This window comes from Dasypus novemcinctus, chromosome 31 (assembly GCF_030445035.2).
Source record: "Dasypus novemcinctus isolate mDasNov1 chromosome 31, mDasNov1.1.hap2, whole genome shotgun sequence".
NCBI lineage: Eukaryota > Metazoa > Chordata > Mammalia > Cingulata > Dasypodidae > Dasypus > Dasypus novemcinctus.
In genome coordinates, this window is record NC_080703.1 from 42,527,332 (window position 1) to 42,553,351 (window position 26,020).

The window sequence follows — 26,020 nt, forward strand, 5'->3', positions numbered from 1 at the left end:
CTTTTTGGTTGCGTCATCTTGTTGTGTCAGCTCTCCGAGTGCGCAGCACCATTCCTGGGCAGGCTGCACTTTCTTTCGCGCTGGGTGGCTCTCCATACGGGGCGTACTCCTTGCATGTGGGTCTCCCCTGTGCGGGAATACCCCTGCGTGGCAGGGCACTCCTTGCGTGCATCAGCACTGCGCGTGGGCCAGCTCCACATGGGTCATGGAGGCCTGGGGTTTGAACCGCGGACCTCCCATGTAGACGGACGCCCTAACCACCGGGTCAAGTCCGCCGCCTTTAGCTACTTTTTTGAGGAGCTGCCACATTGTCCTGCACGATGGCTGGATCCTTCTACATTCCTACCAGCTGTTTATAAGGTTTCCCATTCCTCCACGTCCTCCCCAACACTTGTAGTCCTTTGTTTTTTTTTTAATAGCTGCCAGTCTAATAGGTGTAAGATGGTATCTCGTTGTAGTTTTGATTTCCATTTTCCTAATAGCTAGTGATTTTGAGCATCTTTTCATGTGCTTTTTAGTCATCTTTATTTCTTTGGAGAAGTGTATGTTCAAATCTCTTGCCCATTTCTTAAATGAGTTGTTTGTCTTTTTATTTTTGAGATACAGCATTTCTTTATGCTGGATATTAGGCTCCTATCAGATATATGGTTACCAAATATTTTCTCCCATTGTGTAATCTGTCTTTTCACTTTCTTGATAAACTCCTTTGAGGTTCAAAAGGCTTTAATTTTGAGGAGGTCCCATTTATCTCTTTTTTTCTTCATTGCTTATGCTTTGGGTGTGAAGTTCATGAAGCCATTTTCTATTACAAGGTCCTGTAGGTGCTTCCCTAAATTGTCTTCCAAGGTCTTTATGGTCTTGGCTCTTATAGTAAGATCTTTAATCCATCTTGAGTCGATTTTGTATAAGTCATGAGGTGGTATCCTCTCTCATTCTCTTGCATATGGATACCCAGTTCTCCAAGCCCCATTTGTTGAAGAGGCCGTTCTCTCCCAGTTGATTGGGCTTGGTGGCCTTGTTGAATGTCAGATGACTGTATATACGAAGATCTATATCTGAACACTCAATTCTGTTCCATTGGTCAGTATGTCTACTCATGTTCCAATACCATGCCATTTTGACCAGTATTGCTTTGTAGTATGTTTTAAAATCAGGTAGTGTGATTCCTCTAATTTCATTTTTCTTTTTCAGTATGTCTTTTGCTATTTGGGGCCCCTTTCCCCTCCAAATAAATTTCATAGGTTTTTCAGTTCATTAAAAAGTGCTGTGGGGAAGCGGATTTGGCCCAGTGGTTAGGGTGTCCGTCTACCACATGGATGGTCCGCGGTTCAAACCCCGGGCCTCCTTGACCCATGTGGAGCTGGCCCACACACAGTGCTGATGCGCGCAAGGAGTGCCCTGCCACGCAGGGGTGCCCCCCTGTGTAGGGGAGCCCCACGTGCAAGGAGTGCACCCCGTAAGGAGAGCCACCCAGCGCGAAAGAAAGTGCAACCTGCCCAGGAATGGCGCCACACACATGGAGAGCTGACACAACAAGATGATGCAACAAAAAGAAACAGATTCCCGTGCCGCTGACGACAGAAGTGGACAAAGAACACGGAGCAAATAGACACAGAGAACAGACAACTGGAGTGGGTGGGGGGAGGGGAGGGAGAGAGAGAGAGATCTTAAAAAAAAAAAAAAAGATTTATTTCCCCTCACCTCCCTCCCCTTCCCCCCAACCTGCCGTTTTTGCTGTCTGTGTCCATTTGCTGTGTGATCTTCTGTATCTATTTCTCTTTTGGTCTTCTCATTTTTTCTCTTCTGGGATTCACTGGGATTCGATCCTGGGGACCTCTGATGTGGAGAGAGGTTCCATGCCGGCTGTGCCACCTCAGTTCCTGGTCTCTGCTGCGCTTCCCCTTGACTCTTCCTTTTGTCTCTCTTTTGTCCCGTCATCGTCTTGCTGCGTGACTCACTTGTGCAGACCCTGGCTCACTGTATGGGCACTCGTGGTGGGCACTTGCACGGGCACTTGGCTCACCACATGGGCACTGGCTTACCTCACAGGCATGCTTTTCTCTTCTCTTTTTTCCACCAGGAGGACCCAGGGATTGAACCTGGGTCCTCCCATATGGTAGGCAGAAGCCCTATCACTTGAGCCACTCTGCTTCCCACGCATTTATTTTTAATTTTCTCATGTGTACTTCCTTGGCAGCCCTCTCAGTTCAGTGCCTGCTCGGAGTGTGGTTGCTGAAACGGGCCCAGTCAGTGTGACAGAAGACCCCGCCTTGAGGATAGGAGCCTCGTAATTCAGACCTTATCAGAGACAACTCTCCAGCCTTCTCTCGCAGCTCCCTCCCTTTTCCCGGGTAGGGGTTAATTCCACCCCGCTCTGCACCCTGCACCCGCAGCAGTTCAGTCTCAGTTAGTAGAAAAGGATCCTGGGGGGTTTGGATCGCTAGCCCTCGCGGCTCCCCAGGTGAGCAGTGGTGCCCCACCCAGCTCTGGTCTGGAAGGGCACTGTAGGGCAGACCAAGTTTGTGGGTGAGAAGCCGAGCAGGCCTTGGGCTCTGTCCTTCCTCTCCTCTCTCCTGGGGAGGTGGATCCCGGGGCCCTGTCTGTCTAGCCTGCGCCCAGGCCTGAGCATTCAAAGTGTCTTCAGTGTGGGGGAGGGCGTAGCCGCAGTAGGCGCTGCTTTCAACTCACAGTTTTGCCATAAAACATCTTTGCTTTTTTCCTTTTCTCTTGAGGTACCCAGCCTTCCCCTGGTGTCCTAAACCCTCGATTTTTTCCCGGAGCATTTCTGCCTGTCCTCTAGCTGTTTTTCTAGCCCAGGAGAGAGTCACGTGTCTTTCCTGTCCACTCTTTTCCCAGTATAACTGAAAAATTTCCAGCCCTTATGAAAGGTATGAATGTCAGTATTCAAGAAGGACAACATAGCCAAACAGAATAAATCCAAGTAGACCTACTGCCAGACATCTACTGTTCAGATTGTTAAAGGCCAAAGATAAAGACAGGATTTTGAGAAGGCAAGAGAAAAACCAATTATTACTTACAAGGGGGCCCCATTAAGGCTAAGTGCTGATGTCTTATCAGAAACTATGGAGGCAAGAAGGCAGTAGTATGAGATATTTTAGGTAATAAAATAGAAAACTGCCAGCCAAGAATTCTTTATCCGGCAAACCTATCCCTCAGAAATGAAGAAAAGTTTAATGTCTTTACGAAAAAAAAACAGTATGCTGCCAAGGGACCACATCTTCAAAAGATTAAAACAGCCTAAAAGGAAAAGACAAGGGCAAGCACCCTGGAGAAGAGTATAGAAATGATGAAGAACATAAGTTAGAGAAACTGAAAGAGTTAAAAGACACATATTAGTAAGATAAGACAACAGAATGCCAAAGGATAAAATGAATGAAGTAAGTGTAGTTTAACACTGAATGTTAATAGATTGAACTCCCCAATAAAAAGACATAGACTAATAGAATGGATTAAAAAAAAAAAAAACATGAGCCATCTATTTCTTTTCTACAAGAGACTTACCTTAGATGTAAGGATACAGTCAGGGTGAAAGTGAAAGGTTGGGAAAAGATATTCCATGCTAATACCACTCAAAAAAGAGCAAGTATAATAATTCTGATAGAGGAGAAAATAGATAGCAAATGCAAAACTTATAAGAGATGAAGTAGGTTACTATAAATTTTTTTTTTTAAGATTTATTCATTTCTCTCCCCTTCCCCCCCACCCCCCACCCTGGTTGTCTGTTCTGTGTGTCTATTTGCTGCATCATCTTCTTTGTCCGCTTCTGTTGTTGTCATGGGCACGGGAATCTGTGTTTCTTTTTGTTGCGTCATCTTGCTGTGTCAGCTCTCCGTGTGTCTGGCACCATTCCTGGGCAGGCTGCACTTTATTTTGCGCTGGGCGGTTCTCCTTACGGGGCGCACTCCTTGCGCGTGGCGCTCCCCTACGCGGGGGACACCCCTGCGTAGCACGGCATTCCTTGCGCGCATCAGCACTGCGCATGGGCCAGCTCCACACGGGTCAAGGAGGCCCGGGGTTTGAACCACAGACTTCCCATGTGGTAGGCGGACGCCCTAACCACTGGTCCAAGTCCACCGCCCCAGTTACTATAAATTAATAAAAGGGACAATTGACCAAGAAGAAAGAACAATAATAAATATTTATGTACCTAAAATACGTGCCCCAAAATAAATGAGACACTCGCTAGCAAAACTGAAGGAAGAAAAAGACGTCTCTACTGTAAGAGTTGGAGACTTCAACACTCCACTCTCAGCATTAGATAGAACATCTAGATGGAGAATAAATGAGGAAACAGCTTGAATAATATGATAAATGTGCGATACCTAATAGACTTTTATAGAGCATTACACCCCAAAACAGCTGATATACATTCATGCTCATGGATCTTTCTCCAGGATAGACTGTATGCTGGGAGATAAGTCAAATCTCAGTAAATTTTAAAACATTGAAATTATGTAAAACATTTTTTCTGATCATAATGAAACAGAGTTGGAAATTAGTAACAAGCAGAAAAAGGGGGAAATTCACAAACATGGAGATTAAACAATACACTCAGATAATCAGTGGGTCAAAGAAGAAATTGCAAGAAAAATAAGTAAATACCTCAAGAGCAATGAAAACAAGAACACAACATATCAAACCCTATGGGAATAATAAGTTTTAAAAAATAAAAGCTATGGGACACTGCAAAGGCAGTGCTGAGAGGGGAATTCGTAGTCGTCAAAGCTTATATTAAAAAAGAAGGAAGAGCTAAAATCAAAAACCTAACTTCACACCTGGCGGAACTAGAAAAAGAACAGTAAACCAATCCCAAAGCAAGCAGAAGGAAAGAAATAATAAGAATTAGAACAAATAAATGAAATGGAGAATTAATAAAAAATAGAGAAAATCAACAGAACTAAAAGTTGGTTCTTTGAGAAAATCAACAAAATTAATAAACTCTTGGCTAGATTGACAATGAAAATAAGAAGATGCTGATAAATAAAATCAGAAATAAAATAAAAAATAAACCTTTAAAAAAAACCAATAAGGCATTATCTCACACCATACAGAATGGCCATAATTTTAAAAAAGCAAAACTATAAGTGCTAGAAAGGGTGTGGAGAAATAGGAACACTCTTTTATTGTTGGTGGAAATGTAAAATGGTGCAGCCTCTGTGGAGTTCAATTTGGTGGTTCCTCAGGAAACTAAATATAGAACTGCCATGTGATCTGGCAATCCTGCTACCAGGGATTTATCCAGAAGAACTGAAAGCAAGGATGTAAACTGATACTTGGATGCTGATGTTCATGGCAGCATTATCCACAATTGCTAAAACATGGAAACAACCTGTGTCGATCAACTAATGAATGGATAAGCAAGATGTGGTATATTCATATGATGGAATGTTATTCAGCTGAAAGAAGAAATCAGTTGGGGAAGCACATGACAACATGGAAGAACCTTAAGGATATTATGTTGAGTGAAATAAGCCAGACAGAAAAAGATGGATATTGTATGGTCTCACTGATATGAACTAAATACAATGAGTAGACATAAGGTTGGATTATGAAGTGTAGGATGGTGGGAGATGGAATGTGGGGTGAGAAGGGGGAGAAGATGCTGATTGTATGTAGAATCTTTAATAAGATCAGATGTAAAGATGTGGTGGTAATGGATGGAGTTGGTGGGTAACACATAGTGAATGTAACAAACATTGTTTTATGGATGTGATTGTGGCTGAAATTAGAAGTCTAGGGAGATTAACGTTAGTTGGGGAAAGCTGGAGGATAATATTGGAATGTATAGCAATGATTTTTGCAGTAGGTGAAGGTTGTGGTTAATATAAATACAGGAATGTTCTACAAGATGTTAAGAATGTGGTGATACATGGGAAAAATATAACCAATGTAATTTATAGACTATACTTAACACATTGTAATGTTTTTATAGCAAAAGTGAAGTTGTACTATATTAATGCTAAAAATTAAAAACAGGAATATGGAGTTTGGTTTTGTGAGATATGAATATGATTAAGCATTTTTTTCCTCTTTTTTCATTAATAAGGAGAACTTGACTATATCATTTAACTAATCTGTGTTCATCTGTGTATCTTTCTGAACACTAGAGGTACAATTGAGTTAGTATTTGGAATTAGATGAGATAAAAGTACCTGGACAGAACTTTTTAGAATTAATGTTTCCATAACTTGTTGAGCTGCCATTTTCTGTTATTTTTTTGAATTTGAAAACATTGTTTTAAAACCTGTGTGTGATTTTTCTTTCTCATATAAATCCCGCCCTCCCCGCCCTGCGTGCACATGCTACTGAGTATCTGCAGGGATGAGAGAAGACTGTTGTGAACCAACATAGTCCTTTTCCAGCCCCTCCGCTCGTGCCTCTTGCTTTCGGGCTCCAGGCTTCATTGTTACAATGAACATCTGCGTAGCAGTATTTCATGATACCATTATCTATTACGTCACGTAGAGTAGGAATTGAGAGTGTGTTATACCATATAAGAAAAGCTTGAGAGCAGTTTGAACTGGTTTGAAAGATGGTGGTGGTAATGTAAGCAAAATTGTTTCAGAGTTTGAGAATTGTGTGTGTCAGAGTGTGACGGGGGGAGGGTGTGTGCCAGGGCAAGTGATTGCGCCATTGCAGGAGGAGTAGAAAGATGGTGGAAAGTCAGAAATAAATTTAACAAACGTCTACTTTTTGCCCCCAAAATTGCTTGGAAGAGCAGACTGTTTTCATAAGCCTGCTGATGAAAGGAACTAATAACCTGCAAAATTAAAAATCATTTTAACAGTGAACCCCATTGTAAGTGATAGGCTATAGTTAATAGTACAATTATATAAATGTTCTTTTTATAAATTATAACAAATGTATCACACTGGTGCAAGGTGTTAATAATAGAGTGGTATGTGGAAACTCTGTAGTTCATGTATTTTATGCATATTTCTGTAAAACCTACAACTTCTTAATAAAAAACACTGATAAAAAAAATGCAAGTCGCTTGGCCACCTACACTCACTGCCCATTGACACACATCCTCACGATCTGGTCCTGTGTTTACCAGAGCAGCTCACCCCCCACACAGTCTGTTCCACACTCCCTTGCCTACCCCAGAACATTGTTCCCTCTTAACTTCTGTTAGCTAGGGTCCTGCTAGATGCTGTAGCAAACCTCAGAATTACAGTGGCTTAACATAGTCAAGTTCTTTTCAGATTAAGAAAAAAAATCACTTTGCCTTTGGAATGTAATTTTTTATAGATGATATGCTTTTATAATTATTTTAATCAAGTTCATATTCATTTGTAGTACCTCAGGCATTCTTTATTACAAAGAGCAGATTGGGCTTCTAAGTCATTCTGAGTTTAGAGGCTTCTGAAAATAATTCAGGGTTTACTGCATTAAAAAACAATTCACATAAGTATCCCTAAAGTATTATCCAATAAGAAAAAGTATTTTATTGTCACCTCACTATGTAAATGTTTCATAAGAAATTATTCCATGAAGAATCTAAACTAAGATTTACCATTACTCTGCTGTTTCTTCCTTCTGCTCTTCTCGTGAAAAGTCGTAGAAATACCAGTTTTATGGCCAAAGACAGGGACTCCTAAATTTAGCAGTTTTGCTTTACTTCAGTAACCAAAAGAAATCGGCTACTCTAGTTCTTGTAGGTAGTGACCAGTCTTCAGAAGCGTGCAGTAGTGCTCAAGGACTGTTGCTGTTCAGCTCTCCACGCCTCGAAGTGGCTGAGCATTCTTTTACCCTTTCTTCTGCTGCTGAGACATGAACAGAAGCTGCTGCTGGAATACAGCCTCCATTTTTAGTATTTACAAAAAGCCTTGTTAAAATGAAAGTTTTCAAGTTTCTAAACAGACCATGAAGCGTAGCTGTAATTCACTCAAGGGACTGGAATTGCTACTGTCTAGAGACCATAAAATAGCATCATTGTGCATCCGTCTCATTTTCTGTGCTTAAGAGTTCTCTACCACCTTAATGTCTCCTTCTAGCTTTCTGCCCACCTCTCCGAAAGACTTAATATATGGCAGAAGTTGATTCAAAGCTCAATATAAATATGATACTTGCAGTGGAGTAAAGAGTAAATTGTTTACTTGCTGTTCACCGATGTATGACCTGCCTTTTATTTTTCATGTATTCACCTGGGCACAAAAGATCTCCACTGCACTACGCTGCTGCCAACTGCAATTACCAGTGCCTGTTCGCACTTGTGGGATCAGGAGCAAGTGTGAATGACCTTGACGAGAGAGGCTGCACACCCCTGCACTACGCAGCCACCTCAGACACAGACGGCAAGTGAGTCCCCATGAAGGGTTATTGTTTCTGCCAGCTCTCACCTCCCACGTGGCTGGCTGTTTTTATTTCAAATTTATATTTCTTTTTAGTATTTCTTATTGTTTGTTTTCTTTCCCTGTGTCTCTACTGTTGGAAATCAATGGTTTTTAATTATTTCTAAATTATAGTTATTACAGCCTATTCCTATTCAGCAAGCTGCTTTGCTGACTTGTCTCTGGGAGAAAGATTCCTTCTCATCTGCCCTGCCAGAAGAACATCTTAGTATCACTCCGTATTTTTTCCATCTGCCCTGTTCCCAGAGGCTACAGCCTTGACCAGATCATGGGGAAAGGGAGAGAGGAAAGATATGTGAATAGTATCAGCACAGGATTGAGCCGAGATTGGAATACAAGTATCCCTCAGGGGTAGAGAATCCAGATTTGCAAAGGACCCTTGTGAATTAGAACCCAAAATAAGAAGTGACTGAACGGACAGAAGCGGGCACGCTGTGGGTGGGAAGCAGCGCTCGAGGAAGTGGAGTAGGAGCAGAGTAGTAAGTGGTCATCAAGAATGACTGCGCAAGAGCAAAAGAAAGAGATGCTGGAGCTCCTTCATACCTGATACGCACCTAAGGTTGGTCAGAACCATTTGTACAAGCCTCAGTATATATTGTCTTCCTGGAAGAAGGAAAGCTCCTTGAAGACAGAAAAGAGATACTCTCTGTGTCTGGGTCAGCGAAGAGTTAAAATGCCCTTTGGGAAAGATAGTGGTCTCTGAGAAAAGATTTTATAAAATATGCCAGAAGGAAGTTGAATTTGATATACAAGTAGTTATTTGTGTTTTAATATTTACTTTTTACCCCCAAAATAAAAAGTATAATTTGATGGTATTATTTACAATTGTGAATTTAGTACAAATTCTGTAACTGATTTCAGAGCCATTTTTCTTAACTTTTTTTAATATTGCATTTGTGGCTAAAATTCAAATCTTGATGAGCACTATACTGCTAAAATGTATTTTCTATTTGCAGGAATATATCATTTTTACATATCTTTTATATTTACCAGAAAAGTTAGATATAGACAGCATAGGGGGGGAGTGAAATTATTTTAAGTATGTTTTTGGATAGTAGCTATTTACATATAAAGATCTGTGGTTAAGACTTGGGGAAACGTGGATAAATAGATTATCCCCTAATTTACCAATTTTCTAATTTGGGAATTTGATTTATAGATTTTCTTAAAATAAATTATACCTAAAATGACCTTTAGCATCATCAGTAGTCCTTTCCACTGCCCCCACGGTCTGGTTGTTGAGTGTAGCGCAGCGGAATCCAGAGTCCCCTGAGAGGATTACCTCCCGCTCACTGCCGGTCGCCCACCTTCCCTCAAGCACAGATTACCTCCATGGTCTCCTGCCCTTAGACAATTAGAGCAAATCTGAATTCTTATGTAAAAAATAAATAACAGTATTCAACCAGTCTCCTTTTTCTGTAGGAGATATACTGATATTAAAATAAATTATCTTAGTTTCCTCATGTAATATAAATTCACATTTTTGAGGGTTAAGTAGGCTTAGTGACTTTTATTATTTAAACATTTAATTCTCATTATCTATACTAAGCGGCCTTTTGCACTGGAAAGAACATGACCTTTGGGATCAGAAATGCCCAGTTCAAATCTTAGGGTTTCCGTGTTGTACCTGTTTGAACCTGAGCGAGTAACCTCTAAGCAAAAATTTCTTCACTTGTAAAATTAGGATGAAACCTACTTTGAGTGGTAGGAAAAGTAAATGAGAGTGTGTGCATGAAAGCGTCTAGCAGTGCTTCTTGGAGGTGCTGTCTCCTGTCTTTAGGAAAGATCCCAATCCCAGCGGTCTGTCCAGGGCCATCATCTGCTGAGTCCTTGGCTCGTTCCCAGGGAACCTTCTGTTAGCTGGGAGCCGCAGAAGCTGTTTTAGGCTACTAGCAGGATCTTCTCAGTAAGTGTTTTGGAGGCTCAAACAGTGGCATTAAAAGATAGCTTCATTTTTCTAAATTTTTAAGGATTTGATTCCCAGGATAGGTTGAGTAATAGAAGAATCTGGCATAATTAATTCATACTTTTGCCAAAGTAAGAAAGAAATGTTTTCTAAAAAAAGAAAAACTCTCCCATAGTGTCAATTTACTGTTGTTCAATAATGTGCTTGTGTGTGTTATGTGTGTGTTTAATGATTCTTTACTAGTCACCTGTCAGCATGGTAGTTGCTTAATTGCTGCCTTTATATCTCCCCAGGAAAAGTGGTTTATATTTTGGGATTTTTGACTGTGGCTTTGGTTTTCTGCTTTCAGAAGTAATATGCAGTAATCATAATTCTTTTCTGCCTTATGCCCTTCCTTCCTCACTTTCAGTAAATATTGGAAAAATACGTGAAATCTTTCCTGACTCATTGTACTAGTCACCCAACTTTTCTGATGTCTGCATTGTTTGTAGACAGTGATGACTCAACAGATCCTCTACAGTGAATTTATTGCATGCTTAGAATCCAGCAAACAAATATATATGTGGTTGCCAACACAAGAAACATAATAAATATTTATAAATAAAATTTCCTTTGACAGTTAAAGAGAACTGGGACTGGCTTTCAGTCAGATGGTAAGAGTCTTGCCTCATTATGATAATCAATATAGAAGAGAAGGGGAAGGTTCTGGGTTAGGTTTGGTTGTTGGCTTGTTTTTAATAGATAGGGAAGAACTGCCTCCCCCGCCCCCCCATGTCTACTCTCCTGAGATAACTACCATTAGTGTATGTTGTTCCATGGGTGTGTAGCCATGTCATGCTTTCTGTGAATGCCCCTCACAATCTAGTAGAAGTTAAAGACTAGTATATGCCTTTCAATAGTCTTCTCCACATTCATATAATTGTATATGGGTGTGTTTATGTCTGAACATAGATATTGCTCTCATGGTGATGGTTTTCCACAAAAATAGGATCATATTTTTACTTCTAATAGCACTGTTTATTTTTTTCTGTTTCTGAACTTTATACAAGAAGAATCATACAGTTTTTTGTATAAAGGTCTTGTAATCCTTAGATTTATTCCTCAGTATTTGGTATTTTTATTGTCAAAATAAATAGATCCTTAATTTTCTCTCTTGGTGATGAATAGAAGTATATTTGACTTCTGTATTGATTTTATATTCAGCAACTGTATTAAACTTATTTTATTATATATATGTGAGCCAACCCTGGGTATGATCTTGACTCTGCTACTTGTAGGACCTTTGGCAAGTTACTTCATCTGTGAAATGGAGATGATAGTCTAACCTACCTCATGTGGCCTTGCAAGATTTAAATGGGTTTATTAGTATGTGTGCTGAATTGCTTAAAATAGTACAGGATACATTATAGTCTTCCTGTAAGGGTTAGCTATATTTTTTTAACTATGCTTAACATTTACAGTTCATTGGTAGTAGAAAAAGAGTAGGACAAATTTAAATTAAACCATTTGAAATGTACTCTGCTTTAAAATCTGCCCTTAGTTTGGAGAAGGATACTTGATTTCTTATAAAATGAAAAAAAGCAAAATTGTAGAATAGTATTGTAAGTATAGCTTATTATTTAGGTATAAATATTTTTCTAGGGTTTCCTTATATGTACATTTCAGGGGAAAGAGAGATTATAGAGAATCTCCCTTTAATTTTTTGAATTTTTTTATAAAATGAGTATGTGTTATTAATTCACAACCAGAAAAAAAAATTACATTTACAAATTAAAATTGAGGTGCACATTTTCAAGATTAATTTTTTGGTTCCGTATTTTATAAGCACCAGTTTAAATTGTTACTCTGACCCATTAACCAGTGTGATGAGACATTGTAGCATGGAAAGAACACTGGACAAAGAGTGGGAGGCCTGAGGTCTTCCCAGTGTTTGATTTGCCACATTTCAACCAGAGGATTTGGAACAAGTCATTTAACTATCCTTAGCATTAGTGATTGTTTTCATTTTTTAAAGACAATGAAGATCCAGCTTATCTCAGTACTTAGGAAAATACATACTTCAGAAAAATTTGAAAGTCATGCTAATAGAAGGAATTTTTATCTCTATAAATCAATTCATAGTCTTCGTTTTGGTAAATTAAAGAAATGTGAATGATTTGATAATCATGTATAACAAATGATTTCAAACCATTTAGTACTGTACATTTGACACTAGTCATTGTAAATAATGCATTGAAACGTATTCCTTCTTTGGAAAATAAACATGAACATACTTCTTTCACTTTCCTTAAGTAATTTTTTTAATCAGTACTCATATCAGCAAGTTAACCTGAAGTAGTTTGTTCCTCTGATAACCAGTAAGAGAGAATCTGGTTTATCACTCTAGTGATATTCCATCTAATGGACTTAATTTAAGATGAAAAGATACGCCCTTGGGGTAAATGTTTGTGCCTGTAAAATAAGACTGCCCTACAGTCAGGTAGGCTGTCTGCATCCCAGAGAGTGAGGTCCTCTGAGCCCACAAATCAAGCTTCCAGGCTGCCCGAGCCAGTCCTCCTCTGGAAGTGCCTCGGGCCTAGATTATGAAGCAGTAAAAATACACCAGTCTTGTTACTTTAGAGTCAGATTTGCTTTTTTGTGTATTTTTTGTTTGTTTTTATCACAAACAGTGATAGCCAATTTAATAATCATCTTCATTATTCACCGTGCTTATCCAAAGAATGACTTTTCGCTAAACGTAAATTCCAAAATCTCACTTAAAAGGATTAATATTTGCTACCATTGATGATGTAATAAATGAAGATTCTGAAAGGAATTCCTCAAAGAAGAGTTCTAAAATTAGGTTTTAACTAATTCAGCATTACAGAAATAAAAATTGACTTTGAAAAGAAGAGCCCACATGTATATATGATAAAGTTATTAAAAGATGATGTTTACATTATCTTAGAATTTTTATTTCCTTTCCTATAACTTCTGTGTGCTTCTGGAGACTTGAGTTTTTTAAACAAGGAATATTTGGTTGTGGAACTTTTTTTCCCTAGTAGTGAAATTAATAATTTGGTTAGACATAATGATATACTAGATACATTATCATTGAATAATTATAGACCTAGATTTCGGGGTATGAATGGACTTTGTTTAGTTGGCATCCCCACCGCTATTTATCAAATGAATAAACAAAAGCCATTTCACATAAAGGTGAAACAGTGTGCCCAAGATTACAATCGCTGGTGTGAAACTAGATCTAGATGCAAATATTCTAATTTCTTATTTAGTATTCTTTTTTTGCTTGTGTAAAAGTAAAATTTATTAGCCCTGTAACAAATCATGAAACTGACTTTGCCTTTTAAATTAATTTTCCTCATATTTTAATAGAACAGGGATGAAATGAAGTATGTCTTATAGAAAGCTCTTTTGTGTTACCTGCATACCACTTTTACTCTCTTTACACATTTCTCAGTTCTCCAGTTCAAGTTCATTGAATTCTTAGTGTTGTTGTTTTGTTTTGTTTTTTTGATCTTCCTGGTAAGAAATTTACGTTCACTCCGTGTTCTGGATAGTAGGCAGTGATATTCCCCCAAACGTGATGCTCACGGCGTTTGCGTTTAATCCTGCATACGTTGTTGATAGAGTAGGTGGATAGCGTAGATAGTGACTGTGTAAAAAGTGAGCTTTCACATAGACGAAGTCTGGTGGTGGTCTCTGGAGGTGTCTGCTTTGAATAGTCTCCTTTGAACATTTGGTTTGTATTTTTATGATACTTATTGGCAATACCGTTTAAAAAACAGATTTATATAGCATAGATATATTTAGGATTTCGCCATTACTTAAGTGTAAGAAAAATGTCAGTTTTTACAGTTTAGTCTTTGTTTTATCATTAGTTATAATGCAGGATTTTGAATTTGAATATGTTGTTACTGTATATAGGTGTCTGGAATACTTACTCAGAAATGATGCGAATCCAGGGATCCGGGATAAGCAGGGCTACAATGCCGTTCACTATTCAGCTGCTTATGGCCACCGTCTGTGTCTTCAGCTGGTAAGAATTCCAAATTCTTGGGGAAGAAGTTTACATTACAGTTATGTAATATAAATGAAAATAAGTGGATCAGGAAACAAATTCTACTTTACTTTTTAATATTTTCAAAATACATATGCATCTTAAGTTCATACTTACCTCAACAAGTTACTTCTCCTTTCCTTTTTCCATTCAAGAAGAAAGCAGATAGGAGGCAATTAGGTCCCTGGGGAGGGGTACTTATGACTTGCCCATAACACCATGCTATATCTGTAGGATTTACTTCCCCTGCCCCTTTAAATAAGTTTTCCAGAAGTTTCTAAAGAACTGTGCGAGAACTGTGCCATGTCTTGTGCGAGAAATAAATGTCCCAGTGAAAGGAAGGGTCCCTGCATTTATTTAGGGAATTCTGAAAGACCCATCCATTTCACATTCCCTCTTGTTAAGAGAGACTCTGCTTCTGGAAAGTTAAGTTTTTATTTCAAATCTGGTCTCATTCCTGAAAACACCAGCCATTCACCCCACTTTTCCAAACCAGAAGAAAAGAGTAAGGGACAAGTTAAAAGATATTCAAGTGTGTAACAGCTGTTTTAGATTACTTTGTGTATTATTTAATTTTTCTTCCCTTCCAGGGAAAATAAAATTCAGGGAGAAGGGGGGTATAAAAGATACAAAGTAGAGACTTGAAAGTTAACATTTATCTCTTTCATATATAAATGATACTTTGTAAACATTTTTGCTTTGAACTTTATTTCAGATTGCAAGTGAAACTCCTTTAGATGTTGTAAGTATTAGCTGATTTTTCCTCTACTGTTCAGAATATTTAACATTTGGGAAATGACTAAACAATATTATAAGATTTCTTCCACTGTATGGTGAACCTTCTTTTCCAAGTCTGTTATTTGGACATTGCTGTATTTTTGAGGTCCACCATCTGCAACGTTGAAATTTGAAAAGCAAATTTTATTTCTTTGTTTTACTAGAGCTTGAAACTATTTTTGCATGTAAGCCCTGAGATCTAAGGTAGCAACAGAGATCGCGGATGCAAGGGGAGAGAGTACTTACTTGGTGGCAGCTAAATAGCATTTCCCCCAAACTTAAGTCTGTCGCCTTCCCTCAAAGCTTTTGTCCTTACAGCACGTTCAGGGTGGTCCTGTTCTTTACGCTTGCAGGTGTAGCTTTTATAATGGTCTGGGATTTTTAAGTGCATATTCAGCTATCAGTCTCTGCTCTAAAATGGATTTGACTTGGAGGGGAAAAAAAGAATAACTGCTATAGTAAATCTAACAGTGCTGTTTATGACATTTAAAATGCCTTTTTCTTTTAGTTAATGGAAACCTCGGGGACAGACATGTTGAGTGATTCAGACAGTAGAGCAACAACAAGCCCTTTGCACCTGGCTGTGAGTACTGCTGCCTTCCTAGCCGACCCGATGGCCGTTCTGCTGGAAGTATCTGTCCAGTGTATTGATGCAACCTTGTAGCTTGAGTTTGGGGTCTATGTAATAACTAACATGAAATTAAAACTCTTTAAGTTCAGAGACTTCTTCAGTGCACTGGTTTATTTTAAATAGGTAATCCTTGGGTTTCCCAGGGCCTACTCTGAAAGAACGTAATATGCCTATGACAGTGAAATTTAAAACTCCTACTATCCTAGTGGAATGGCTTCTAATTTGCTAATCAGGGGTATAAGCACTACAGTTTCTATGAGCGTTCTACATTTTGCTTATTTTGTGATCTTGGAATGTACACTAAATGTGTTCATTGGTCCATGCGTAGGATTTGGCTTCATAATCTGTAATGTCCCTCCCAGCCTAAGAATCCTTTGAAGTTTTTCTCTCCATGTCAATCATAAGAGGAGTTAGAGGAGAATCTGGCAATTCTTTCAATTAAATGTGGAAATGAGTTAACTTAGAAACCTTCAAGCAGTGCCCAATATGTGGTTCTTTCTGTGCTGAAAGAAGAATTTGTTTTCAGAACATAACACATTACCATTGGGGGTAAAACTTTGAAAATGCAGGACACTGGGTGTTATCACTAGCTATGTGTGAGACCTCTGATTTTAGCTATAGTAAATGTTTAGAGGGGTATATACTTAGGTTAACATGGAGCTTCAAGGTCAGTGATCCTGTATAGTGGTTTCTTCCCACCTGTGCTCTTTGTGTTTTTACCTTAAGATTGCTTTACAGATGTTCTGACGTCTTGACACACCTAGAGTTAATTTTCTACTTTCTGTCCCCTTTCCCCCCGCTAGTACTTCCTGTCACCTTCTAAATTAGTGAGAAGGCATACTGAAGCTTCCAGCTTCCTTACCCTTTGCGGCCTTGGAAATACTACCTCCTCTTCCGTACTTGCATAGTAAATAATTCGTTTGAAAGGGCAAAATCAGCAGGAGAAAAGAGCCGTTTTACTGTTGGTGGCAAGAAATGTCTGAGCAGATGGCAAGGCATTTCTTCTTGCATCATCATCGTCGTAATAGCACTGTCATTTCTTGAATACTTGCTAGATGCCAGACCAAGTACTTTGTCAAGTCTTTGAATACATTATCTCAAAACTCTATGAGCATAAATATTTTCTGTATTATGAGGATTTGAAACCCTAGAGTTCAATAATTTATCTAAAATGTGATAGCTATTAAATAGTAGTGCTCTCTATCATATTCCAAAGCCATGCTGTTGTTTTCCAAAGCATTTCCAACACTTTGATTTTCACTATGTTCAGTAAGATAGTATTTCATGATCAAATAAGTTTTCCCTTTTAGAGAGTCAACAAATATCTGCATATTTAAGGCTCCAAAAAGTCCTACAGTCTGTGAGACTCTTTATTAACTTGTTCCTTTCGAGACTTGACTTTTGTCTGTTCCTCCCCAGCACCCAATCTGGCACGTTCCTCTTTATGTGCTTCCATTCGAACAGTGTGCTCTGCCTTGAAGCAGTGTGATGGAAACCATCTTAGTAATTAGGTTCAGTGAAATGAGATTATACCACCACTCTTTAATTTTGTGTCTATCCTTAGGAGGGTTTCAGAAATTACTTGAAGTGGTTTTCCTTCCAAGTACTCTCATCCAGGACAAGCTGGTGCAGTGGGGGTACCCTGGCCTGGGGCTCCAGGAGCCTGCTCTTGATTCCTGGCTTCACATGCGCTGGACATGCGGGTTCCTGTCCTGGTCCTGTGCGGGGACGTTGAGAGTGGGAAGAACTCTGTGCAAATCATCACGGCTCCTAATTGTCCGTGTTTTGTCTCTTCTTTTTCTACTCTTTTTTTGGCTATGTGCTGTTTCTCGAAGTTAGTGACTCTAAGTGTTGAGGAATAGGATGAGCTGTGCTCCTCGAGCAGCGCAGTTCAGTGATCGGTAGTGACCCCAGTCTCTAGGTAGTCAGGCAAGTCCACACAGAGGCACCAGGGGTCAGAAGACCCCAGCCCCCTGCCCTCTGCTGCTCTTCACTGCATTTCCACGAGAAGTGCCCTTCCAGCCCTTTGATTCACTGTGTTCTCGGCTCTAGCTAAGTATCTTTTTTCAGATTAGAAGCAAGTGAGAGTTAGCTTAAGTCTGTTAGAGTTTTATAGGTTTTCAGTTCTCAGTGAGAAGTTCGTAAGAGGTAAGTCACCAGCCCAGTAAGCTGTCAATCAGAATGGCATCAGCAAAGCCGTCCCTTAGCTGCGAGCGGCAGCGTGTGCGCACAACAGAACATCCCTTGCCACTGGGCTGTGTCTCGTGAGTCTTCTGTGTCCTGTTCAGTATCCAGTTCCAGTGCAGATAACAGAGTTCACTGACATATTGTTTTTCTTAAAATGTGTTATTTGGAAAGCATTTTATCATCCTAAAGCACAGGGATTCAGTCTGACAAAACTTCAGATGTTCTTACTCTCTCATACAGCTAGCACAGTACCTGGTGAACGGCAGATACTCAGGCAGGGCTCCATCTACATATTACGTAAACATAAAGAAATGTTCGTTTGTGAGATGTAACATGTTAGGGGGTGGAGGTGGGGGTGGTTTAATATGAGAGATCAGAGGACTCGAGCACTGTTGCCCGCTGTCTCTGTAATGTTAAGCAGAGAGTCCGTGCCTTCATTGAACCCATGTCCCGTGTCTGCTAACTCTCTGCAATGAACCAGGCATGTGAACTCATGAAGAGGTCAGCTGTCATCTGAACTTTGGTTATTTGCTGAATACCCATTCTCTAACCGTGTAGACTACTATGTTGATTATTAAGAAAAATCTATGGTTAACTTTCTGAATTCTCAACATGGGAGTTCTGAGTTTGCTCAAATATAGTAATAATGTGAAGACAAGTTTACTTCCTTTCCACTTTCTAAACTTTTTGGAAATTTAGTCTATGCATATTTATATTTTTATTCCTAGGCCTATCATGGTCACCATCAAGCACTAGAAGTGTTGGTACAGTCTTTGTTAGATCTCGATGTGAGAAACAGTAGCGGAAGGACGCCCTTAGATCTTGCAGCATTTAAAGGCCATGTTGAATGTGTGGATGTGCTCATTAATCAGGGAGCTTCAATCTTAGTAAAGGATTACATTTTGAAGAGAACACCTATACATGCCGCAGGTATGCCAAGTATTATACATGATTTATTTACCACTCCCACCTAATCTTCTTTTTCAGTTTCTGGTATATAGTGCTCATGGTAATTGAATAATTTGACTTTGAATAGTAGAATGATTATATTCTCAGGGAAAAGCCAACAGCAAGATTATAACCACATTTAAAAAAATCATTGTCTGCCTTAGAAATTGGATTTGTGTAATATTCTTACTTCTGAAATACTACTATCAACAAAATAATGCAATATTTTCTCTTCTTTCTGGTGGAAGTTATTTTGGATTGAAAGTGTTTTCGTTAAACAGTTGATAAACATTGTGACTTGCTGTACCAGTGTACTGCATTAAACATTCATATAAGATTTATGGAGCACTACTTTATGCAAGAACTCCTCTGTGATGTGGCTTTGCCATATTGCAGGTGAGTGGAAAATGCAGAGATCTGTAACCAGTTTGATGTGAGGACTTGGTACCAGCTGTGTATCACTGGCAGACACAGACTCAGAACAACTCTTAAGAAATTATTACTAGGTGGTAATTCATTTCAAATAACCAGTACTGTTACAATTAAAGAAGAAATCCTACCCGTGTATTTTTCCTCATCTTCATTAAAGCTATCTTTATGTAATGAGATTAATTTAAATTAATTTCTTTTTATAAAGTGATCCTTAGGAATGCATTTAAATATAGATCACAAACTTTGTTTCATTTGCTTTAGAAAACTTGTGCCCTTTCTTTAGGAAACTGGCAACTTGTAATAGCCTTTCAGAAATGATCAGATACTCAACAAAGTTCAGGGACAAATATTTCAGTAATTGATTAACAGTCCTAATATATGTGTATATATGAACTGCTATGTGGTATGAATAAGAGTTCAGAATGCTATCATTTTCTACTGTCTTGTTCTGAAAAAGAGTGAAGTTATTTTTCTAGCCTACAATTAGAAAAATTATATTGTAACCACAGATCATTTGCAGAGCTAATTTGAAGCTTTCGTGTAGTAGTTTGTACTCTTGGGTAACTATTGAACTAAGACACTAATCAGTCTCAGAAGTGATTAACAGGTGCTGTATAGTCCAGCGTAAGTCAGGTTCACTAAAAGAGTTATACATACTGTGAGCACCTATCAGTTCAGTGAATGTAAACCCTTCAATTTTCTGTAGATGCCTTTCAAATTTAGGGGTCTGCTAAGGACCATCTTATTACTCGTAAGGCATGAATAGATCACTGAGATTGTTTCTGGAGATTAGTAATGTGTTCCCACAGTTATGCTGTGGTTGCTGTTTTGGATGTTGAACTTAGATGACACAAAAGTTTATCAAGGGAAGTGGATGTGGTTCAAGTGATGGGGCTTCCATCTACCACATGGGAGGACCCTGGTTCGATTCCTGGGGCCTCCTGGTGAAGAAGAAGAGGAGAAAGCGTGCCTGCGCGTGAGCCAAGTGCCCATGTGAGTGCCCATGTGGCGAGCCAAGTGCCTGCCCAGTGAGCCAGTGCCCGTGCAAGTGAGACACAGCAAAATGATGACTCCACGAAAGAGATGAAGGGGAGAGTCAAGGTGAAGCACAGTAGAGACCAGGAACTGAGGTGGTGCAACTGACAGGAAACTTTTCTCCACATCAGAGGTCGGTCCCCAGGATCAAATCCCAGTGAATCCTAGAGGACAAAGATGAGAAGACAAAAAGAGAAATAGATACAAAAGATCACACAGCACATGGACACAGACAGCAGAAACAGCAGGGCGGGATGAGGGGGTGGGGAAGGGGTAAAATAATTAAATCTTTTTTGAAAAGAAGCTTCTCAATAGCTGCTATACACTGAGTATAAGTGAATTGATTTAAAAAATGAAAGAGTCGAATAAGATCTCCTTGAAGCACCCCAAGTGATGCGACACCATTGCTGATTACTAAGTTGTGATAGCTGCTGGCAGAGTGCTTCTTATAGACGGGAGGTAATTTTGAGCCACATTTCTTAATAACTATTAGAATTTAATACAACCGTTAACAAGTACAGTGGAATATTAGGCACCCAGCTTGCTCTCACTAGAATTGGACTCTCAGGAGGAATAATGAGAGACATTCTTTTCTGTATCATTGTGCGGTTTATGTATTTCTTTAAACTTTATTATAAAATGGACAGTACTTGAACTTGGCAGAAGATATAATTTATCTTAAAAGCTGACTGTTTTTTGGGAAGTGGATGTGGCTTGAGCAGTTGGGTGCCCTCTTAGCACATGGGAGGTCCTGGTTTGGTTCCCGATGCCTTCTAAAGACGAGCAGGACAGCAAGCTAATGCAACAGGCTGGCACAGTGAGCTGACAAACAAGATGACGCAATGAAGAGACACATTGAGGAAACACTGGAGATGTAGTAAGTGGGAACAGAGATGGCTCAAGCCATTGGGCGACTCCCTCCCAACGTGGGAGGTCCTGGGCTCAGTTCCAGGTGCCTCCTAAAAAGATGATGAGCAGACACAGAGCAGGCAGCGAGCACAAACAACAAGGGGTGGGGAAAGAAATAAATAAAAATAAAATAAAAAGCTTACTGTTTTCTTTAGGCCATTTGTACTTATACCATTACTCGTTTTATGCATTTGGACACATAAATGCTTTCTTTGATACCATGTTTTTCTTTTATTGTATGTATATCAGTTGGAGTTCTTTTAGCTATAATTGAGTATCTGACTAAAAATGGCTTAAATGTGACAGGGACTCACTCACATGAAATGTCCAGAGGTCAGCTCATTTCCAGGGTTGGTGGATTCAGCAGTGGTGCCAGAGCTCTGGGTCAGAGGCTCTTTTTTCTGCTCGTGATTTGAACCCGTGCTGCAGGACAGCTACTCCTTTATAGACTCATACTCGATATCAGGAAAGAAGGGAGGCTTTTAGTACAAGGATAGAATATTTCCCAGAAGTCCTCCAGACTTCCTTCCCCTCAGTTCTCAGAACTGGCCCGTGTGCTCACCATTGAAGCCACTGCCTGGCAAAGGGCAGGGCGCTGCTGTGACTGGCTTAGTCTAGTCGTGATTCCCTCGTAGGACAGGAGACCCACCCCCAGAGGCCTGCGTGAGTCGAGCATGATAGTGGCAAGGCAGACGACCCTGTGTGGCTGCTGGGTGCCTGCTGTGGCCTACCGTGAGAAGTGTGTGTGTGTTTATATTCAGGTGTCTTGCACTTTACCACTCTATCTTCTTTGAGATAACTTGTAGATAATTTTCCTTCTTGCATACCAAGTACAGTGAAACTTTCCAAAAAATATATTCTGGAAAATGTGCTCTAAGGTGGACATTTTTTATTTTAACATTAAATGTAATTGCTGAAGTTTTAAATTTAACTTTACAGCAACAAATGGTCATTCAGAATGCCTACGACTACTAATAGGAAATGCAGAACCACAGAATGCAGTAGATATTCAAGATGGAAATGGACAGTAAGTGTCACTAATTTTTAAGTTGTTTTTAGGATCTTTGTTGATTTCGTACTATCCCTTAGTAGTAAGTCAGTCCTAGTATATAGCTTAGTAACATCAACTATGGTTTTTGTTTTTGTTTTTCTCTTTTGTTTATCTTTCCTTATAGTTTTTTAATCTGAATATATTTTAAATTATAAAGTGGTATCAAAGGCATAGTTAGAAAGCAGGCCCTCGCGCTTACGCACAGGGGGCGTCCCCGTGGCAGCACTGACCCTGTTGATGCTGTGCGCAGGACTCCTCTGATGCTGTCGGTGCTCAACGGGCACACGGACTGTGTGTACTCCCTGCTGAACAAGGGAGCCAGCGTGGACGCCAAAGACAAGTGGGGGCGGACAGCGCTGCACAGAGGGGTGAGCCCTGCGGGGTGGGGGAGCCCTGCACAGAGGGGGAGCCCTGTGGGGGGCAGGGGGAGCCCTGCAGGGGGGGAGTGGGAATACACCCATCTCCTTTCAAGACGCATCTATGACTACTTGTTACCTAGAGCAACTAGACTATTATTTTCATTAAATTTTTACCAAGTAATCTTTGTTTCTTTCATTATCTTACTTTTGAACCCCAGTTTTGAACAACTGCAAAGCTAAAATTAATCCAAAGAAAAACAGTGTTGGAACACTTTTTTTTTTCCTTTGGTCAGTTTGGCTTTTTACAGTTATCTCAAATGTTTTGTTTTGGTTTTTTTAAAGATTTATTTATTTATTTCTCTCCCCTTCCCCTCCATCCCAGTTGTCTGTTCTCTGTGTCTATTTGCTACATCTTCTCTGTCCGCTCCTGTTGTTGTCAGTGGAATGGGAATCTGTGTTTCTTTTTGTTGTGTCATCTTGTTGTGTCAGCTCTCCATGTGTGTGGCACCATTCCTAGGCAGGCTGCACTTTCTTTCACGCTGGGCGGCTCTCCTTACAGGGCGCACTCCTTGCGCGTGGGGCTCCCCTACACGGGGGACACCCCTGCGTGGCAGGGCACTCCTTGCACGCATCAGCACTGCGCATGGGCCAGCTCCACACGGGTCAGGGAGGCCCAGGGTTTGAACCGCAGACCTTCCATATGGTAGATGGACGCCCTAACCACTGGGCCAAGTCCGCTTCCCTATTGAATGTTTTCTTATACATTTTTGTCTTAACCTTTTCACCTTTGAAATACTATTATTTTCATGAATTACGCCTGAATTTTATCACTTTTTCATACAAAGATGAAACTGAATTTTTAAACCACTTTTAATAAAAGTACTGAATTACTCAGAAAATGATAAAATGAAGAAGTTCAAAATGGCTTTAATTGGTAAGGGAGGATATGGTAAATATAGCCTTTGAAGTTTTAAATTATCCCTAGTTGATATGTAGTACCCAGCATGCACATTTGTTTCTTTCAGGCAGTTACGGGCCATGAAGAGTGTGTAGACGCGTTACTCCAACACGGTGCTAAGTGCCTGCTTCGGGACAGCAGGGGCCGGACGCCCATCCACTTGTCAGCTGCCTGTGGACACATTGGGGTGCTCGGAGCCCTTCTGCAGTCAGCGGCATCTATGGATGCAAATCCAGCCATCGCAGACAATCATGGGTACACAGCACTTCACTGGGCTTGCTACAATGGTTAGTGTGCAGCCACAAACCTACATTAGATGCCAGTGATGTACCGAACAGAGACAACTAACTTAACACATTGTAATCCTACTGGGAATGCTGTGTGGTATGTTTCTGTATATATAGGTTTATAAAGTTATGTAAGTTTATGGTTAGTAGGAAGCATAGAAACAGTCTGCTGTGTAGTTACAGCTCACTGCCATTACTTGCCATGCTATAGCCAACGTATTTATAGTTGTCAAAGGTGTTTTGAGATAAGCCATGACCAAGTTTGAAGTCGTTCTCACACTTTTGCTTAAACAAGTATTTTTCATTTTTAAGAGGCTTTTGTAATAATTCCATTGTCTTTTCTGTATTATGTTTGTGTTTTGATATGGTCCTTTACTTTCGGAGGGTACTTGTATCAGAACAAAAAGAAAAAGGTAGAAGAAATAACATGCATTACATTTCAAACAAATCTGGGTATGTTTTCTGAGCACACCCCTTATCTACACTAACATGCCTGCTTAGTGTTTTAAAGGAATAAAAATCCTAGTGTGTCGTGAAAGTGGAAACGTTCATGCGTTAACTGGCATGGTTAAAACAGACTTATTTTTAGTTCCCTGGAGGTGCACAGTCACAGTTACTCTTTTTAGAACTCACCAAAGGTCATTCAGGGAACACAAAGCTATTTTTAAGGTATAGGTGTTAAAAATGGAGTTTGGCTTATGAAAGAGTCACTAATCAAAATATTAGATACGCTGAGCTATGTTAATTTTTTTCCTAGTGTAGGGCCATAGATTTGATCATCTCAGAAAACACTTGGGTGCATTATGTGTAATTTAAGTATCAGCCCTGTCAGAGTTTGGGCTTAGGACTGGCAGTGTTGTTGGGTTTTGTTGGAAGAGGAGAAATCTGAATCTTGTGAAATCGTAGTTTAATTAGATGTTTTCCGTAAGTGTTTTTTAGATACAGTATTTTGATCTTTGTGTTAATCCTTGTGCCAGGGTTCAGAGCTCCGTTCTGTGCCGTGGGCAACGTGCAGGCTGGTGAGGCTTGCTCTCACTGCCTTGGGCCGTCCTTGAGCCTGCGTTCTGACTCTGGGTAAGGGCAGCATTAGAGGTGTGAGCAGACAGATGCCTGCTGGATCAGAGGATTAACGTAGCCAGTTTCATTTTTACTACCTCAGGTCTCTAACCAGAATGGTTTTGAAAACTACAGAACCTTTAGGCTTGACTTCTCTCTTTCCCTTTTCAACTCATTAAGTTGGTATTTAGTGAATATATGAAGTGGCCAAAGATTGGTCCTAAAGCAGAGAATATATTGAATTTTGCTGTGAAATTTTGTTTTGTTGACATGTGACTTGACATTTATAAGGGAATCCTGAAGTATCTAATACACAAATGGGTAAATAACTCCCTATATGAATTTAGTTTATGTAAGAAGTCAGTGAGGTAAAATTGTTTTGAAGCAAAGACTTTTATCTTTTTTTTTTTTTAAACGTATCAGTGAAAATTAACCATTAGAAAAATCACACAATAAGATTGTGTTTCCTCAGAAAAGGTAGAGCATTTGCTTGTGAACACACTGCCGTCACTGACTTTTGGAGAGTTGTTCTTTATAACATTTCTGGTCGGGTGTGTATGAAAAGCATTGTCTCCCTAAAGTGAGTTCTGACTCTGTCGCTGCTTTATTTAGACACATTAATTTAGCACATTTTGTACGAGAGACAGAATTTCGCACAAACTTATTTGCCTGGTTGCCATTTAGAATTCATAACAGATGTGTTTAATTTCAAGATTGTAGCAAAATTGTGATTCTCAATTGAGCTGGGAGGAATTTAAGGTGTTAGCTGTGTACAATAAGAGACAATATAGGCAATCTGAAATTAGTAATGTATTTTTAGCCAAAAGGCTGTTTTATTAATTTGGCAGATTATTTCCAAGAGCAGAATATATAATTAATTTGGCAGATAATTTCCAAGAGCAGAACACATAAAAAGGCTTTTACTTTGGTAATTATTGTGTGACTAGAAAAAAAATGGGAAGCAGTCCAACAGAACAGAAAACAGCCTTTCTCTCAAGTCATCAAGTTTTAGGAGAGACCTGGCTCTACGTCCTCAACCTCCAGTTTTC

At 39.6% G+C, this 26,020-nt stretch overlaps 1 protein-coding gene across 16 annotated transcripts in view; it reads left to right on the forward strand.

Moving 5' to 3' along the window:
* ANKRD28 (ankyrin repeat domain 28) overlaps positions 1–26,020 on the forward strand; it is a 195,818-nt gene that overhangs the window by 154,713 nt on the left and 15,085 nt on the right. For all 16 annotated transcript variants that reach the window (XR_011647843.1, XR_011647844.1, XM_058290650.2 and 13 more), the window contains 8 exons: positions 8,182–8,322; positions 14,209–14,320; positions 15,057–15,083; positions 15,627–15,701; positions 18,665–18,866; positions 22,200–22,287; positions 22,562–22,679; positions 23,696–23,915. Coding sequence is in view for 14 of the 16 variants with exons in the window: in XM_058290650.2 (XP_058146633.1) it covers positions 8,182–8,322; positions 14,209–14,320; positions 15,057–15,083; positions 15,627–15,701; positions 18,665–18,866; positions 22,200–22,287; positions 22,562–22,679; positions 23,696–23,915 (983 nt within the window). In the remaining 2 variants the exon portion in view is untranslated. The remainder of the gene's footprint in view (positions 1–8,181; positions 8,323–14,208; positions 14,321–15,056; positions 15,084–15,626; positions 15,702–18,664; positions 18,867–22,199; positions 22,288–22,561; positions 22,680–23,695; positions 23,916–26,020) is intronic.